Raw genomic sequence first — 16,699 nt, 5'->3', positions numbered from 1 at the left:
GCTTTGTTAGCTCCCTCTGAGGACTTCTCTGCACTTGGCTGTGACCTAAGTAATCTGGTGCCATTTGCAGATGTTGCCACGTCATTGTTCACCCCCTTAGTAGATTTGTAATAACTATAAAATATTTACTGTGCTATTTGTTCTAAAGTCTGTAATTCCCCTTGTTGTGCTTCTCTTCCTTCACAGGCACTTTAAGCTTTTCCGAACCCGATCGATGCATTGAACATCTCATGGCAGCTTTCAACGTGACCCCCTCTGACCCTTCAACATTCATCCTTACAGGAATCCCTGGCCTGGAACCTGCCCATGTCTGGATTTCCATCCCTTTCTCTATGTTCTACGTTATCAGCCTGTTGGGAAATGTCACGCTTCTGTTTGTTGTAGGCAAAGAGCAGACCCTGCACAAGCCGATGTTCCTGCTGCTCTGCATGCTGGCGCTCACAGACATCAGCACGTCTACCTCTGTCATACCGAAGGCACTGTGTATATTTTGGTTCAATTTGAAAGGCATTACTGTGGGCGGCTGCCTCACCCAGATGTTCTTTCTTCATGCAGTTTCTGTTATGCACTCAGCCGTCCTTGTGACAATGGCCTTTGATCGCTACGTTGCCATATGTAACCCTCTGAGATACGCCACCATCCTCACCAATGCACGAATAGCCAAGCTAGGGCTAGCGGGTTTGATAAGAGCTGTTCTCTTCATTCTGCCCCTACCCCTGCTCCTGAGCAGGCAGCCATTCTGTTCCAACCACATTATCCCCCATACGTACTGCGAGCACATAGCTGTGGTGAAGATGTCATGTGGGAACATCACAGTAAACAGGACGTATGGCTTGGTGATGGCCTTTGTAGTCATCGGGTCTGACCTGACGCTCATTGCCCTGTCCTATGGCCTGATCATCAGGGCCGTCCTCAGAATCTCCTCCAAGAAAGCCCACCAGAAAGCCCTCAACACCTGCACAGCCCACATCTGTGTGATGCTGACATTTTATACTCCCTTCCTCTTCTCCAGTCTGACACACCGGTTCAGTCAGGGCTTTGCTCCCCACATTCACATTATCTTGGCCAACCTCTTCTTCCTCATCCCCCCCATGCTCAACCCTATCATTTATGGGGTCAAAACCAAAGAGCTTCGTGACAAAGTGGGCAAATACACCTTCAGAATATGCTTGCCAGGACACCAATGACTTTAAACCTGCGTGAATCTGTTGTCTGTGAGGTCAGCTTGTATGCTATCTCCCGGAGGTTTTTCTTTTACCTTTCTTTTCTTTAATTAAAAGTCTTATTTTTAAGAACCTGATTAATTTTTTCCTTGTGTTAAGATCCAAGGGGATTGGATCTGGACTCACCAGAAATTGGTGGGGGAAAGGAGGGGTGGTGGTTAAATTCACCTTGTGTTACGATGCAAGGATTTGGATCGATGTTCACCAGGAAATTGGTGAAGAAGTCTCTCAATACTACCCAGGGAAGGGAGTTAGTACTTGGGAGTGGTGGCAGCAAAACCAGATCTAAGCTGGTAATTCAGCTTAGGGGTTCACATGCAGGTCCTCATATCTGTACTCTAAAGTCCAGAGCAGGAGTAATTATTTCCTTCCTTAATACTCACTACTCTGATAAGAGGCTGATTCCTTGATCTTTTCCACTCCGGCCAAAACTGAAACTGACTAAGACAAAGGGAACTTCCCTTCTTCTTTTTGAAACATCCTGTCCCCCCATTGGCTCCTCTGGTCAGGTGTCAGCTAGGCTAGGTGAACTTCTTAACCCTTTACAGGTAAAAGAGGCATTAACCCTTAACTGTCTGTTTATGACAAGGTCAAATAGCCTGGATGTTCTAAACCTATTGCTTATGTCTGTGTATGCTTAAATCTAATAAACTGCAGAGTTAGACGATTGCATGATTGTTTGCATTTGATTCCTGATCAGACAGAATTGCTGGGTTCCCACTGATTTATTCTGGAGACCACCAGGAGTGGAATAGTTAAATTACCCCTGCTGGGGATTCTAGAAACTAAGACATCGCCTTGGGGTCCAATAACTTACCACTTTGCGCAGTTGATTTTGGCAACGCTTTCATCTGGAACTTTCAAAATACACACTAACCATTACCGTTGTCAAAAATGTCAAAAGTAGCTGTTGAGATTTCATTTTGGAGTGTGTGAAACAGATTAAACTGAGATTGCCACTAAAAGTCCAGGTGATTGAATCGTTTGCAGTACTAAGACCTTCTCGACCTAGAATGGTTGATATTTAATTTTTGCCATTGTTTTGTGGAGACCTTGGAAAGTTGAAGCAGCATTGGAGAGTTTTGCCAATGGTTCAGAGGCCTCATACTCAAGACAACAAAGTTTAGCAGTTTGGGGATGAATTTCTTGTACACACGGATGCTGCTGAGGACAAAGACTTTAGCAAACTTGGCTTGTTTGCTCTTTCATAGGTGTTGCTACCTTTTAGCAATGCTGCAGTTGGATGTTATTTGGATGAACTTGATAAAAACTAAACAGCTCAACAAGATGCAAGTGGAAGTTTTAGAGAACATTCTTTATGTTGGGATGTACATGCAGCCACACAAAATCTATTGTGAACAGTTTGCAGCAATGAAAGAAATTATTGCACTGGTCACTACTGATATGTATGACCAGCAGCAGAAGCATTCTACTTGTGACGAAGACAGCAAGGATGAAATGTTGCCTTTTCGAGACTAACAGTAACAAATTAATTCAACACAAAATATGAACATTCACTACTGTCATTGAATGCAAATAGAAATAAATAATATAATAATGTTCTTGTTGTTTTTACACTACATACATTTTGGACTACTTTGGGTCTTTTTTGACACCGATATTTGCTGTTTTTTGTTTGAAACCCCTGCCAACCTTGAATCAGAATACGAGTACCAGTATTGTGGGTTTAATTTTGAATTTCTTTGTTGTCTCATAGATTTGTTGCTAATGTGGACAAACTCCTGCTGGGACTTGTACCTTTTTAAAAAAATCAAATCTGTAGTAGGTATGTACTGAAAGCTTTCATTTGTTATTTGATGTATAAATGAATGTGTGAATAAAAAAAACCCTTTGTTTCAAGAAATAGCTGGGACTACTTTTAGGTTAAGTTTTAAGTGATTATGGGCTATTAATGCAGTAGAAATCTGGAAAACTTGAGCAGCACCTGAAGCTGAGCTAGAGGCACAGCAGCCGGAGTAAGAAATACAAGGGCCAGAGAAGCAGCCCAGAAGGTGGATGTGGGCTGGAGCCTGAGCAGCGGTGCTGAGACACAGCTAGGGGGCTGCAGCTGGAGCAGACCAGAACGGGCAGCTGGGTCAGCACAGACCAGCTGTGCCAGTGGGGAGCCAGGGCTGAGCTACAGTGGGGAGTTTGGGGCCAGAGCCCTTCAAAAGGTCTTTGCCCCTTACTGAACACATTGACCGTACTTTCTCTGTATTGTAGCCCATAAGTTTGCATCTGTACATATCGTATTGCTAGTATAGTTTTATTGTTAATTTTGGACACACCAAATAAATTCACATTTAGAGACATTTTTAAGGCTTGGCCCTGTGTCAACGGGAGCTCCACACTTCTTATTCCTTGGTGGGAGAATGCACCAACATTTTGTTATACATGTGTCTGTATAGCCCCAAAATCTTACCCAAGGCTGACATAGCCCCATGTAACGTCTCAATATCAAATGAGTTTAACAATCCAGCTACAGCACCAGTGCCACCTACAATATATTCCTCTTTACCTGTTTTATTTCATATAGTCCCATCTCCCCATTGTTGCCACGCTTGTAGTAGAGGTAAGGCATATGGTGTGCACTCTGAACACATGCATCCGACGAAGTGGGTATTCACCCATGAAAGCTCATGCTCCAAAACGTCTGTTAGTCTGTAAGGTGCCACAAGACTCTTTGCTGCTTTTACTCTGAATATTGTGTACTTATGTTTATTTGCATTCCTTCCAACCAGACTGATTGGTCCACAATGGTTGGGGCTTTAATTACTTCTCTCTTTCTATATGGGTGTTCGTCTGCCATTATTCTTGGTTCAATCTTCTTTTCTGGTATTTGATTGATAAACAGAAACAACGGACCATATCCCTGAAAATCTACTCCCCGTTTAATTTTCCTAAAGCAACTCAATCTTATCATTATAGAAGAATACACTATTTTATTATATTCCCATATTTTGAGAGACATTGACTCATTCCATCCCACATCAATATTAGCCAATTCTTGTTCTTGAATTACATCTAAGGTGATTACATCAAATCCAAAACTCCAAAAGGTACCGTTCAGAGTACTCATATTCAGATTGTTCTCATCATAACTAAATCTAAACATTAGTTCTCTCCCCCACCCTTAGTATAGACAAGTATCTCCATTGCTCTTCCAAATTTTTTGGTTTTAGATATTTCCATGTCACATTTTTGCCGTCTTCCCATCATATCTCAAATTTTATCTCAAAAGGTTTCTATTTACATCTGGTTTTGTTTGGTCCTGTTTTTCCCATCCTGTCCCATGAGTAGTCAAATGTATTATCCTCTTTGAACCATACCTCCATCCTAGAGGTACTCCCATATGTATATCCACATACCCCTAAATTTCCCCAAATATTCAGAAAAATATAAAAGCCAAAAACTATATTTTCACCCTTCAGGATTGATTTTTCCATTTCCCCTGAATTACTAGGATCCTTAATACTGAAGCCATGGCCATTATTCCATAGGAATAATGTCTGATGCTTCCAGATGTATTATTCTAAATACTTACACTAACATATTTTATCTTTGCTTGAGCTCTGGTATTTATTTTGCTTCCTAAAATATAATGAACACAACACAATCTTTCTGCTAACCAAAGAATGCAAAGCCAAGCAAGCATAAGCAGTAAGCCAATCACAAAAATTGTAGCACCATATGCACCCTTCAAATCCAAGGTCTGGATCAGATAATCTCTGGTACAATTGGGCATTCCTTCCACTCTGTAAAATAAGCTAAAAGAAAAAGAAATTAACATTATTTAATCTTCAGGCCATAACTTTAATTGTGATGTGTGGACCTACTTTCCCGTTCCCCCTAGTTAATCTGCACTAAAGTAGGTGAAAATGTATTCATAATGGAAAATGGTCTGACCCATGTAAACTCCAGGACATGATTTTTCAATATTAATTTCAAATACCATGGCGGTGAGTCCTATGTTAAGCAGCATATCAATTTAAAAAAAAATTATGAACTAAACACCAAGACATGTTTGACTTCATGAATACGGACTATGCCACTTTACTGCACCACGTTCTGACACACTGGTTCAGTCTTTTCCCAGATGTAAACAGGCTTGTAAATACATGGCAGGCTGTTAAGAGTTAATTTGTCTGGGCAGTGACGAGTATCTAAAATCTCTATGGATGCTGTTTTTCAACATGGAAAATGGAGAACAAGGTGAGGGGGCCTAAAAAAGTTGAGGTTCATCTGTTTTTTCTCCAGAATGTCCTGAAAGTCTTCAGTGATACTGTGCTCTGCTTGGAAAACGAGAGTGTGACAGCATGTGAAGTGTCTGCCATAATGAATATTCTGAGAAACTTCAGCAATGGAAGAATGACAGATTCTTCAGATCCAAAGCTGAAAACCGAGATGCTGTCGGTCACTGCTGAATGTCTCTGGAAAGACTTCATGAAATTTTATGGTGTATCAGTACAATATCTTGCAAAATGGTTTGATTTTTTTGACAACTGGCTACTTGTTCAATCCTCAGTACATGAACAGCAAAGTTAAGAGGGAATTCAAATACAGTGATCAGGGCCACCGTTTAGGTAGGGCGGGGTGTGGGGGGGGCTCTATCCCCTGCACCCTGCAACCCCTGAACTTGAGGTCTGCTTAAAGTGCAAGCCCTAGTCCCAGACGGAGCTCTTAAATGCAGCAGAGCTTCTGCTGCTCCTGGGTTTACCTTTGGAGCTGGGAGTTAATTTATAAACAAAGGAAGGAAAACATTGCCAAGTATCCAGTTAAAAGATAGGAAACAAAGGGTGAGAATGGACAGAGGTAAATAGTGGTGTCTCCAGGGGTCTGTATTGGGACCAAGGCATGTTCAATATATTCATAAATGATCTGGAAAAAGGGGTAAAAAACAAAATTACTCAAAATAATTAAGTCCACAGCTGGCTGCAGAGGCACTGAGGGATCTCAGAACATTGGGTGAGGGGGCAACGGAAAGTCAGATGGAATTCAGTGTTGATAAATGCAAAGTAATGCACATGGCGAAATATAATTCCAACTATTCATACAAAACGATGGGGTCTAAGTTAGCTGTTACCACTCAAGAAACAGATCTTGGAATCATTCTGGATAGTTCTCTGAAAACATCCGCTCATTGTGCAGCGGCAGTCAAAAAAGCAAACAGAATGTTGGGAATCACTAGGAAAGGGATGGATAATAAGCCAGAAAATATCATATTGCCGCTATGTAAATCCATGGTACGCCCACATCTTGAATACTGCGTGCAGATCTGGTGGCCCCATCTAAAAAAAAATTCACAAAATAAAAAGGCTTTTGGTTGGTATCTAAAAGAAATACAAGAGCTTAAAATAAAAAAATCTTTAAAAGTTAATATTTACTAACACAGCTCAGATGGGCAGAGAAAAGGGACCAGGAGCCTGAGGGACAAGACACTCAACTGGTGTGGGAGAAGGAAAAGGATGAAATGCTGCAGGACGGTGTGGCCAAGGCAGAGGAACAGCTGGAGTTCAGAGAGAGACAGAGGGAGGAGAGGCAGCTGCAGAGGATGAGGGAGATAGCCCAGCTGGAGGAGAGAATGGGGGCATGGTTCCTGGAACATGGCTGGAAGTTGAGGAAGGAGGACAGAGCACAGCAGAAGGACTTCTTGGCAAGGGGTTACACTAGATGACCCTTGCAGTCCCTTCTAACCCTGTAATTCTGATTCTTTTGAGCAGCTGGCCACCAAGGCACAGGCCCATAAGATGATTAGTCCAACCACAAAACCATTTTCAGCTCTCTGCGATCCCTGCTCCCCATGGCAGCTGCTGACTGTGAGGCCGCTGACGGAGTCTGCTCCCTGAGTGCATGGTTTTGGCGCTACTGCGATTGCTGCAGCAACATCGAGTTTGCAGGTCTGGTGAAGACATGCTCAATCAATGTGAGAGTGCTCTCCCATCAATTTCTGTACTCCACTACCCTGAGAAGCATAAGGTAAGTCGATGGGACAGTGTGTCCCATTGACACAGAGCGATGCAGACACCGCAGTAAATGTATTTAGCTACCTTGACTTCAGTTTTATTCACATAACTCAAGTTATGGATTTACCATGGTAGTGTAGACGTGGCCTGAGTCAGAAGGGTGGTTGTTTTTGAGTTTCTGCTGTGAGCAGAGCTTTGCATTGTGTTTATTGTGGCATGTGCTTTGTGGATTTTCAAACCACAAATGTGGTACAACGGTAATCTAAGTGCAAGGGTGCAAGTAATGGCAGTGGCTGCCATTAGGGAAAGAAAAGCTGATGCAGAGAACAGAGCATTTCACGCTAAGTGGGAAGAAAGTTACATGGTCACTGAAAGTACTGGACAATGGAGCTTTGTGTGCCGACGATAGCTGTGTCGAAGGAGAACAATGTCAGCGAACATTACATGTATTGCTCTAGTGAAGGACTGGAAAAACAAACATCAAAAGCAGAGAAAAATGCTGATAAAACCTGCAACTATACAAACTACAAGACTGGCTGCAGTTTACAAGGCCTCCCTTGAGCTAGAGAAATGTCAAAAGCCTTTAAGGATGGGTATGTGGTCAAAAGGTGTCCAGTCCAGATGGCTCAGGCATTTGGGGATGACAAAATAGCAACAAGTTTTGAAAGCACGTATGTGACAGAGCGAGCATATAATCCCAGACTAGGGTGGCAGGGGTTGAGGAGCTGCTTTGGGCCAGAAAAGCCCTGCTCCACCACTCTCACAAATACCAGAATTGGAGGAAGAGTTAAAAAGAGGGAACTCCAGTTAGCTGGGGCCAGCTCTGGGAAAGGGGTGGCTCTTCAGCTTCCCAGGGGGACAGCAGAGCCTCTTCAAAGCGGAAATAGGACACGGATCAGCAGCAATGCCTGGTGCAACAAACACTGTCCTTTCTCCAGCGCCCAGGGGCAGTGAGGAATCTGACAGTGAGACTTCAAATCCCAATTTGATCCTGGTACGATCATGAAGATGGGCCTTGGTGATGACCGTCAGGCGTTACATACCACCTTTGAGGAGGTGGTGGTAGCAATGCAGTAGCCCCCTGAACATTGGGCTGTCTTGTTAGCCCCCCACCCCACACTAGACCAGCCTAGGCCACCAACTGGGGCTTAACCTGCTGGCTGCTGAGGATTACCCGCGGGGCCAGCATTAGGGGCTAACAAGCAGGGAAATTGCCTGGGGCGAAATAGAGCAGGAAGTGCCACAAAGCGAGTCACTGTGGGTAAATGTTCTGTGAGTATTAAAGTAATTTAATCTCCAAAAGTGGAAATAAATCACAGTAAAGCCGAGGTTTTCACCCTGTGGGGTGTACCCTGCTAGGGGGCATGGGGGAATGTTCGGGGGCGGTGATTGGCAATGGCAGGTGGCTCAGGCCTCAGCCCCAGGCAACAAACTCAGCCTTTGGCACCAGGCAATGGGGCCACTCCTTAATTTTTCCCTTGGCCCCCAGGGAGTCTAATACCAGTCTTGGTTACCATAGAGTGAGGGCAACGCTCCTTGGTTATCATGACAAGACACACTGATGTTGCTTTCATGAAGAGAAATATCGACGGGGGTCTGGCACCAGCTGAGGGAACACGGCTGGTAAGGGCTAAAACCTGAGTTTGGTACCTGCTGCCATTGGGGCTGACAGCTCTTCGGGTCCCCCGCTGCCAGCAGTGGCTGACAGCTCTGGCTCTGACACCCCAGGGCTAAAGTGGACAATGTCAGGGAAGTCTCTGAAAGTCCGGGATTCTGGGATCTCCATGACATAATCTTATCCTTAGCCATGTCTCAGAGGAAATCACTTTGGTGAATGGGGTAGTAATTGAACCCCAGCAACTGAGGCAGTGGCCACATTTTGAGCCCAGGTGAGAATGACTCTACTGTCTGGAGCAAGTCAGTGACTGTTGTACCTGTTCCCCAGAGTGACAGCTGGCCGCTGTTAAGGGCCGAAGGCTGGAATGTTGTTCCCTCCGTAACGCCGTTCAGGCTGCTCGGTGCTTCTGTCCTTGGAGTTCCAGTGTTATCAGTATTAGCAGACAAGGCAGCCTGCTCATTCAGCAGACCTCAATGTTACTCATAAAGAAAGACCACAGGCACGGTTCAGTGACAAAGGCACTCCACCAAGTTTATTGCCTTCAAAGCAAAGCCATTACACCCTCCCTCCATGGTTTCAGGTACTCTAATATCTGAGTGCCAACTGGCTCAGTCAGCAGCAGGAGTCTCTGCTTTCCCCTCCTAGACAAACCATTTCTATGCATTCTATGTCAAACCATCTTATCCTGTACAAAAGGAAGTTTTGTTACAGGATCCCTAGGGTGCAACCTGGGACTGTGCACCCTTAACTATCTCCAGCCTGGGCTGTCTCTCACAAAGCCTTGCTACTGACTAGCAGCAAACCCTCACAGTGCTCTTATAACTCAGCACAGCAATACATGGAGACCCCCACACCCAGCTAGATTGCATGAATGGTCCCAGAGCAACTCATGAATTACACAGAGAAAGTTACCAGAGCCAACTCACCTCTCCTCTCCCTATCCAGCTCCAAGCACTAGACCCCAGGAATATACTGTCTTGCACGGCTCAAGATGATCAATGCAGATTTATTAATTGGTTCACTGCCTCATCAACTGAAAGTGGATCTACACTAGCCCTTGTGAAACCTGGGTAGATTTGCCACATACTTCACACAAACTCACTGGTAAAGATGAACAATAAAACAAATGTATTGACTAAAATGATGGCTTTTAAGTGATATTAAGTGATAGCCAAAAAGTCAGAGTTAGTTACCAAAAGAAATAAAATGGAAGCATGAAGTGTAAACTCTCAAACTTATTAGACCGGGCAACATCTAGAGTAAGCATTTTCCCAGGCCTTTGGTTATTGCAATCCATAGTATGTTGGTTTCAACCTTGAAATCTGGGTCAGTCCCCTTAGTTGGTGTGGTTCAGTCTTCTCCTCAGTGTCCTTGTTGCTTGCAGCAAAGGTGGGGGCAGGAGAAACGCCCCACATGTAGCCACTTAGTTCTGTTTGGGGGCCTTGCTGAGTCTCCAGGCCAGGCCGAACAATTCCCCTGGTGTAGCTGCATGCAGGTGAGCCATTCAATTGTAACTTCCTTGCTGGACAAAGGATCATGATTTCTGTTCAACAGCAGCCACCCAGGTATTGGTTACCTCCCTTGTCATCGTCTCTGTAGAGACAGTATCTCGGTGCCTCCCAAACCCGCAGAATATTTTAGAGAAAACCACACAATTCCATTCTTATAATTTCATATGTATTGATGATACACATTTGGATAGAACAATGATGTTCAGCAGATCGTAACCTTTCCCCAGATACCTCACATGGCATGCTTTATATGTAATATCACAATTATATACAGAGGAGGAATATGGGGGTTACAGGGTGTTTCCCCAAGGTATAGCATGTCACAGGATGTATCTGCACTAGCTGGAAAATATTAACATAAATATCTAGTGCCTAGTACACTAGCAACAACTTTGCCAGTGTCACGTGATGGACAGTGAACTTGTGAGCATCTGCTTTAATACATGGCCTGACTTTGGTTCACAGCCTCTGGTTCAGTCCTCAGATCTTGCACCTGGCCTCGGCTCTTGCACTTCTCCAGGCTCTCTCTCACTACCACACTGGCCTGTCCCAGTAGAATACCTAAAGCTCCTCTCAACCAACTCCTCCATGTTGATAACCTAGTTGAAAGGACGGGCATGGCGTGACCAGGGCCCATTAGGGGCCACTCAGTTAGGGTGAACTACAAAGAAAGGAGCAGGCAACCCTCCAGCAAGCTGGTGGATATTCCAATACTTAGATTTACAAAGCCAGCACAAAACAGCTTCTGTTACACCTCACTGGTTATTCAGAAGCCAGCAACACAGTTCTATTAAAATAACTACACCTCAGGCCTCCACCTAGGCACACAAGTCAAATATGACAACGATTACTGAAAATCTCATTTCATCATGTAAAAGAAAAGGTTCTACCAGTCCCAAAGGATTGTGCACATTACCTCCCAGGTTACTGAGTATTCCAAATCTTATCCAAATACGTGCTTACAGCCAATTGTTAGTAACTAAACTAAAATTTATTAAAAGAAAAAAGAGAGTGTATGGTTAAAAGATCAATATATATACAGACGTGAATTCAATTCTTGAAGTTCAGATACAAAGCAGAGATGGGAGCTTTGTAGTTGCAAAGAGTTCTTTGAGAAATAGTCCATAGGTTATAGTCCAAAGTTTATATTTCAGGGCAGTACAGTCAGAACTAGGATCTCAGTCCTTGTGGCTTAGGCTTCCCCTGCATGAAATCTCAATTAGATCTGAGTTAAACAGCATCAGGACCCAAGATGCAGTTTTCTAGCATCCACTTGACGATACAGTCCTGGGTAAACAATAGGCTTTAGATGTAACCTTCTATTTTCTAAACACCACTGATAATCAGTTACACAGATCAACAAAGGGCAATTTAGCCATTAGGCAAACTATCATCACAAACTGCAAAGAGACATATAGACAATGATCTTGTTTCACCCAAGATTCATCTAAATGTTAATATTCCCTTTTGCCCTGACAATTTGAGCCTCTGTTAACAGCAAATCACTTCTTATTCCTGAGGCTCACAGGCTGAAGATGTCCAGAGTCTATTTTCTGCTATTCCTGCTGCTCACAGAGCAGAGGGAATTGCCTGAGAGTCCTGGCCAACATAAGAGTCCTCAGGGACTGTACCGGGGAATCATAAAGGTTTCTGTACAGCACAACAAGCGTCTGACATGTGAGACTCATGCACTGATCTCAGAGTTCTGCCTTCCTGTCGCAGTAAGGAGATTCCCTCTCTACAGAGTGGTATTTTGGTGAGTTGCCTGTTTCTGCAATAAAGTTAGTGCTGAGGGCTCAGGGAGGGCTCCAGGGTTCATGTCAAGAACCATGTGGGCAGGAATTCACCAGCACAAACATCTTGAACTGCTTAATATTGTCAGAAACACCAAGGGATTTACTTGGAATAATTGGAACTAAAAATGTATTAGAAATAGTTTAGACAAATATTTGTTTTTCAGATCAATTCCTTGTCTCTTACTGTGTCCTTCAATCTGTCTCAGTAACTTCCTTTTTTTGACGGGTTTCAGAGTAGCAGCCGTGTTAGTCTGTATCCGCAAAAAGAACAGGAGTATGTGTGGCACCTTAGCTGTAGCCCACGAAAGTTTATGCTGAAATAAATTTGTTAGTCTCTAAGGTGCCACAGGTACTCCTGTTCTTTTTCCTTTTTTCGGTCTATGTGATTTTTCCTCTGGTTCACCCAAGTGTTCCAATTGAGCAACTTCACTGGTCTCTTAGGAAGTGCAGCCAAGACCTCTGCAGCGGGTATCTGTGTTACTAGATTTTGCACAAGAAGAATGTGATATTACACAAGATTTCACACAGTGGAAAGATTCTGCTCTCACATTCTGTCATCAGTGGGTCACTCCAGATTTACACTGACTTCCCTGAGGGAAAATCTGGGCCCCTGTGTGTTTTGGAATCCCCATCCCCATCCCCATCTTTAACACCTTATCTCAGAACACCACATAAATTGGGGGTTTCCTTCAGACTTTTTCAGCACCGTAGAGAATAGTGCTCTCTCTAGCAGGATGTGAAGCTGGGAGTGATTTTCACAGCTGGGGGCCGAAATTTAAGAATGAAATATTGGACCATTGAGTTCATGGCAGAACTCCCAGCATGGCCCAAAGTTCACCCTAAATCCCCAAATAAGGACTTAAATGAATGTCCTGGTTCACACCGGCCACGAACCTCCAGTGAGTACAACTGGAGTTGTCCTGTCGCTGCTAAAGATTGGGTGAGCTCATTTGAACCAAAGAGGAGCTAACAGGAGAGTTGCTGAAATCCTTAGAGGTTCATAGAATCACAGAATATCAGGGTTGGAAGGGATGTCGGGAGGTATCTAGTCCAACCCCCTGCTCAAGCAGGACCAACCCCACTAAAACAACCCAGCCAGGGCTCTGTCAAGCTGGGCCTTAAAACTCTAAAGAAGGAGATTCCACCACCTCCCTAGGGAACCCATTCCAGTGCTTCACCACCCTCCTAGTGAAATAGTGTTTCCTAATATCCAACCTAGATCTCCTCCACTGCAACTTGAGACCATTACTCCTTGTTCTGTCATCTGCCACCACTGAGAACAGCCGAGCTTCATCCACTTTGGAACCCCCCTTCAGGTAGTTGAAGGTTGCTATCAAATCCCCCTCACTCTTCTCTTCTGCAGACTAAATAACTCCAGTTCCCTCAGCCTCTCCTCATAAATTAGATGCCCTAGTCCCCTAATCATTTTCGTAAATGAACAATTAGGATAACATTTTTTTTCAGGGAGGAAGGGAGGGTCTGCTTTCTCTGTGACCCTGCATTTCTGGGTCTAGACAGGATGAGAAGCATCAAAAGGCAGTAAAAAATAAAAGCATGTTTCTGGCTTACAGGAAACCAGCGGTGTTGGAAATCTCACTGTGGGAAGTTCAGGGATGCACAGTGTTTATGTGTGTTGGGGTGGGGGGAAGTGGGGGCATGCAGTATGCACATCACAGTGACCCAGAGTCCTGAAACTGGACAAAATAGGGAATGGACATCCTGCCTAATGCACAGAGCAAAGAGGCGTAATGAGGCCCCCTGGGATAGAGGGTGTCTCAGACTGTATCGGAATGTGGACCACACTACAGCAGATTGTCTCTGACCAATCCCCCAGCTGGACCATCCCTCCTCCCGTGAGCAGCCCCACTACAGTCTTGTGGGAACGTCAGCAATTGCCAACACAGAAAAGCAGCCTCAGGAAGGGGTGTCTGGGTTTCTAATGGGCTGTAGTACATTAAAGCTTTGTGTTGCTTTGAGGCAGAGTTACTCACACTGGCTCCTTTTAGTCTCCATGTCCTCTCTCCCTCCTGCTGGGTCTGTCCCTTTCTCCTTCCCTGCACAGGCTGAGCTGCTGCTGGGGTTCCCTTCACTGGAATAAGTCCCTTCACTGAATAGGTTCCTTTTCCCTAGTGCAGGCAGACACTGAGTTCAACCTAGTCTGAGGAGGTATTTCTGTGAGCTGCCTCTCTGGGGTCTGGCACCTGATTATGGTCCCGGCTGAGGGGTATCACTGTGTGGCAGGGCTCGAAGTTGTGGGGTGGGGAACATACGTTGACAAGTGGCCAGCACTGGGGGTTCTGGAGGCAGGGATTGGGATATATACTGAGGTGGGAAGTACTGTGTGTTATGGAGGTGGGGAGAAGAGTATAGATGGACAAGCAGGCAGTGCTGAGGGTTGTGGGGGTAGGGAGAGAGATCTACAGAGAGAAGCAGGCCGCACTGTGGTTTGTTGGGAGAGGCTGAAGGTGTAAAGTCTCACTATCCATGTACATGTCCAAACCCTTCCTCATTCTTGCTTAGCTCATGGCCTCAAATACATCTTGTGGCAAGGAGTTCCTCAGTCTATTTAAGCATTGAGGGAAGAAAACATTCTATTTTTATCAGTTTTGAATTTACCACATTTCAGTTTAGTTGAATGTCCTCTTGATCTTGTGTTATGAGACAGGGAGAATATATTCTCCATCTACTCTACCAGTGGGTATTTTCTCATATTTCCTCTTATTCATCTCCTCTGTAATGTAACAATCTCAGTCTTTTCAACCTCTTTCCGTATGAGAGTTTCCCCAGGCCCTTGATCATTCTCCTTGCCCTGGACATAACCCCTCTAGTCTGCAATATCCTGTGAGATAAGGTTGCACAATACTACACAGAGGAGACCAGATACGGTGAAACATTGAATGACTGATTTCATGGCATTGTATTTTCTGTATGATTTCCCATCCTGCTCCTCCTGGATCCCAATGTTTTGCTTAGTTCCGTCCATGCTTGCTCTGTGAGCAGAGTTTCACAGAGCTCTGTACCATAACAACCAGGTCCTTGTCCTGAGTTCTTATAGTTAAATCAGAACCTTGTAAAGTGGTTTAGGATTTTAAGCTTTTTCCTCCAATGGGCATACACATCACAGTTTATTGACATCGAAATTCATCTGCTATCTTACTCCCCATTCACTTGGATTTTTCAGTTCCCTTAGAAGACTTCTCTGGACTTGACTCTGAGCTAAATAATATGGTGCCACCTGTAAATGCTGGCACTTCACTGATCACTTCCAGTTCTAGATTGTTAACTATAAAATATTTATCATACTATTTTCTATAAAGTGTCTAACCGCCCTTTGCTGTGCTTCTCTCCCTTCACAGGCACCTGGAGCATTTCTGAGCCCAATCGATGCATTGATCACCTCATGGCAGCTTCCAACATCACGTCCTCCCACCCTTCAATGTTCATCCTAATGGGCATTCCGGGCCTGGAAGTTGCCCACGTCTGGATTTCCATCCCTTTCTCTATGTTCTACATTATCGGCCTGTTGGGAAATTTCACAGTTCTGTTTGTTGTATACAAAGAGCAGACTCTCCGCAATCCAATGTACCTGCTGCTCTGCATGCTGGCACTCACAGACATTGCCTCACCTACCTTCATTGTGCCAAAGATATTGTGTATATTTTGGTTCAATTTGAAAGGCATTACTGAGGGTGGCTGCCTCACCCAGATGTTTTTCCTTCACACTGTTTCTCTTATGCACTCCGCGGTCCTTGTGACAATGGCCTTTGATCGTTATGTTGCCATTTGCAAGCCTCTGAGATACACCATCATCCTCAATAACACACGGATAGCTAAGCTAGGGCTAGTGGGTTTGATAAGAGCTGTTCTCTTCATTATGCCCCTACCCCTGCTCCTGAGCCAGCAGCCATTCTGTACAAATCGTATTATCCCCCACACTCAATGCGAGCACATAGCTGTGGCGAAGATGTCATGTGGGGACATTACTATGAACAGGACATACGGCTTGGTGCTATTCTTTGTAGTCAACATGTCAGACCTGACACTCATTGCCCTGTCCTATGGTCTGATCATCAGGGCCGTTCTCAGACTCTCCTCCAAGAATGCCCACCAAAAAGCCCTCAACACCTGCACAGCCCACATCTGTGTGATGCTGACCTATTATACTCCCGGCCTCTTTTCCAACCTGACAAACCGGTTCGGTCAGGGCATCGCTCCCCACGTTCACATCATCTTGGCTGACCTCTATCTCCTCATCCCTCCCCTGCTCAACCCAATCATTTATGGGGTCAAATCCAAAGAGCTTCGTGACAAAGTGGGCAAATACATCTGCAGAAAGTGATTGCCAGGGGCCACTGACTTGAAACCTGTGTGACAAGAAGGAGAAAGTATATCCCCTCGTTAATCAAGGGTGCTCTGTCCGAGTTTGGCTGAGCTCAGTGTTGTGGGAAAATTTACCTGATTTTCTATGTCCAACACTTCAGGAATAAACCAAAGACTAACAGTAACAAACGAATTCAATACAAAATGTGGACATTGACTAGCATCATGGAATGCAATTAGAAATAATTAATATGATAATGTTATTACT

General features: G+C 44.4%; 2 protein-coding genes across 2 annotated transcripts; both read left to right on the top strand.

Annotated features, from left to right (window-relative positions):
* The first annotated feature begins 230 nt into the window (after positions 1-230).
* Positions 231-1,187, top strand: LOC123362503 (putative olfactory receptor 52P1). The gene has a single exon (XM_045002856.1). It carries the CDS (start codon positions 231-233, stop codon positions 1,185-1,187), a length of 957 nt encoding a protein of 318 aa, XP_044858791.1.
* Positions 1,188-15,511: 14,324 nt separating this feature from the next.
* On the top strand, positions 15,512-16,450 carry LOC123362498 (olfactory receptor 52E2-like). Its single transcript, XM_045002844.1, has one exon. It carries the CDS (start codon positions 15,512-15,514, stop codon positions 16,448-16,450), a length of 939 nt encoding a protein of 312 aa, XP_044858779.1.
* Positions 16,451-16,699: the final 249 nt, after the last annotated feature.

Source organism: Mauremys mutica, chromosome 1, assembly GCF_020497125.1.
Source record: "Mauremys mutica isolate MM-2020 ecotype Southern chromosome 1, ASM2049712v1, whole genome shotgun sequence".
Lineage (NCBI taxonomy): Eukaryota > Metazoa > Chordata > Testudines > Geoemydidae > Mauremys > Mauremys mutica.
Note: the sequence above shows the minus strand (reverse complement) of the source record. Positions and strands in the feature narration are given on the sequence as shown.

What these genes read in the sequence shown, in the direction of transcription:
- LOC123362503 (XM_045002856.1), top strand. Translation starts at nt 231, where the DNA reads ATGGCAGCTTTCAACGTGACCCCCTCTGACCCTTCAACATTCATCCTT.
- LOC123362498 (XM_045002844.1), top strand. Translation starts at nt 15,512, where the DNA reads ATGGCAGCTTCCAACATCACGTCCTCCCACCCTTCAATGTTCATCCTA.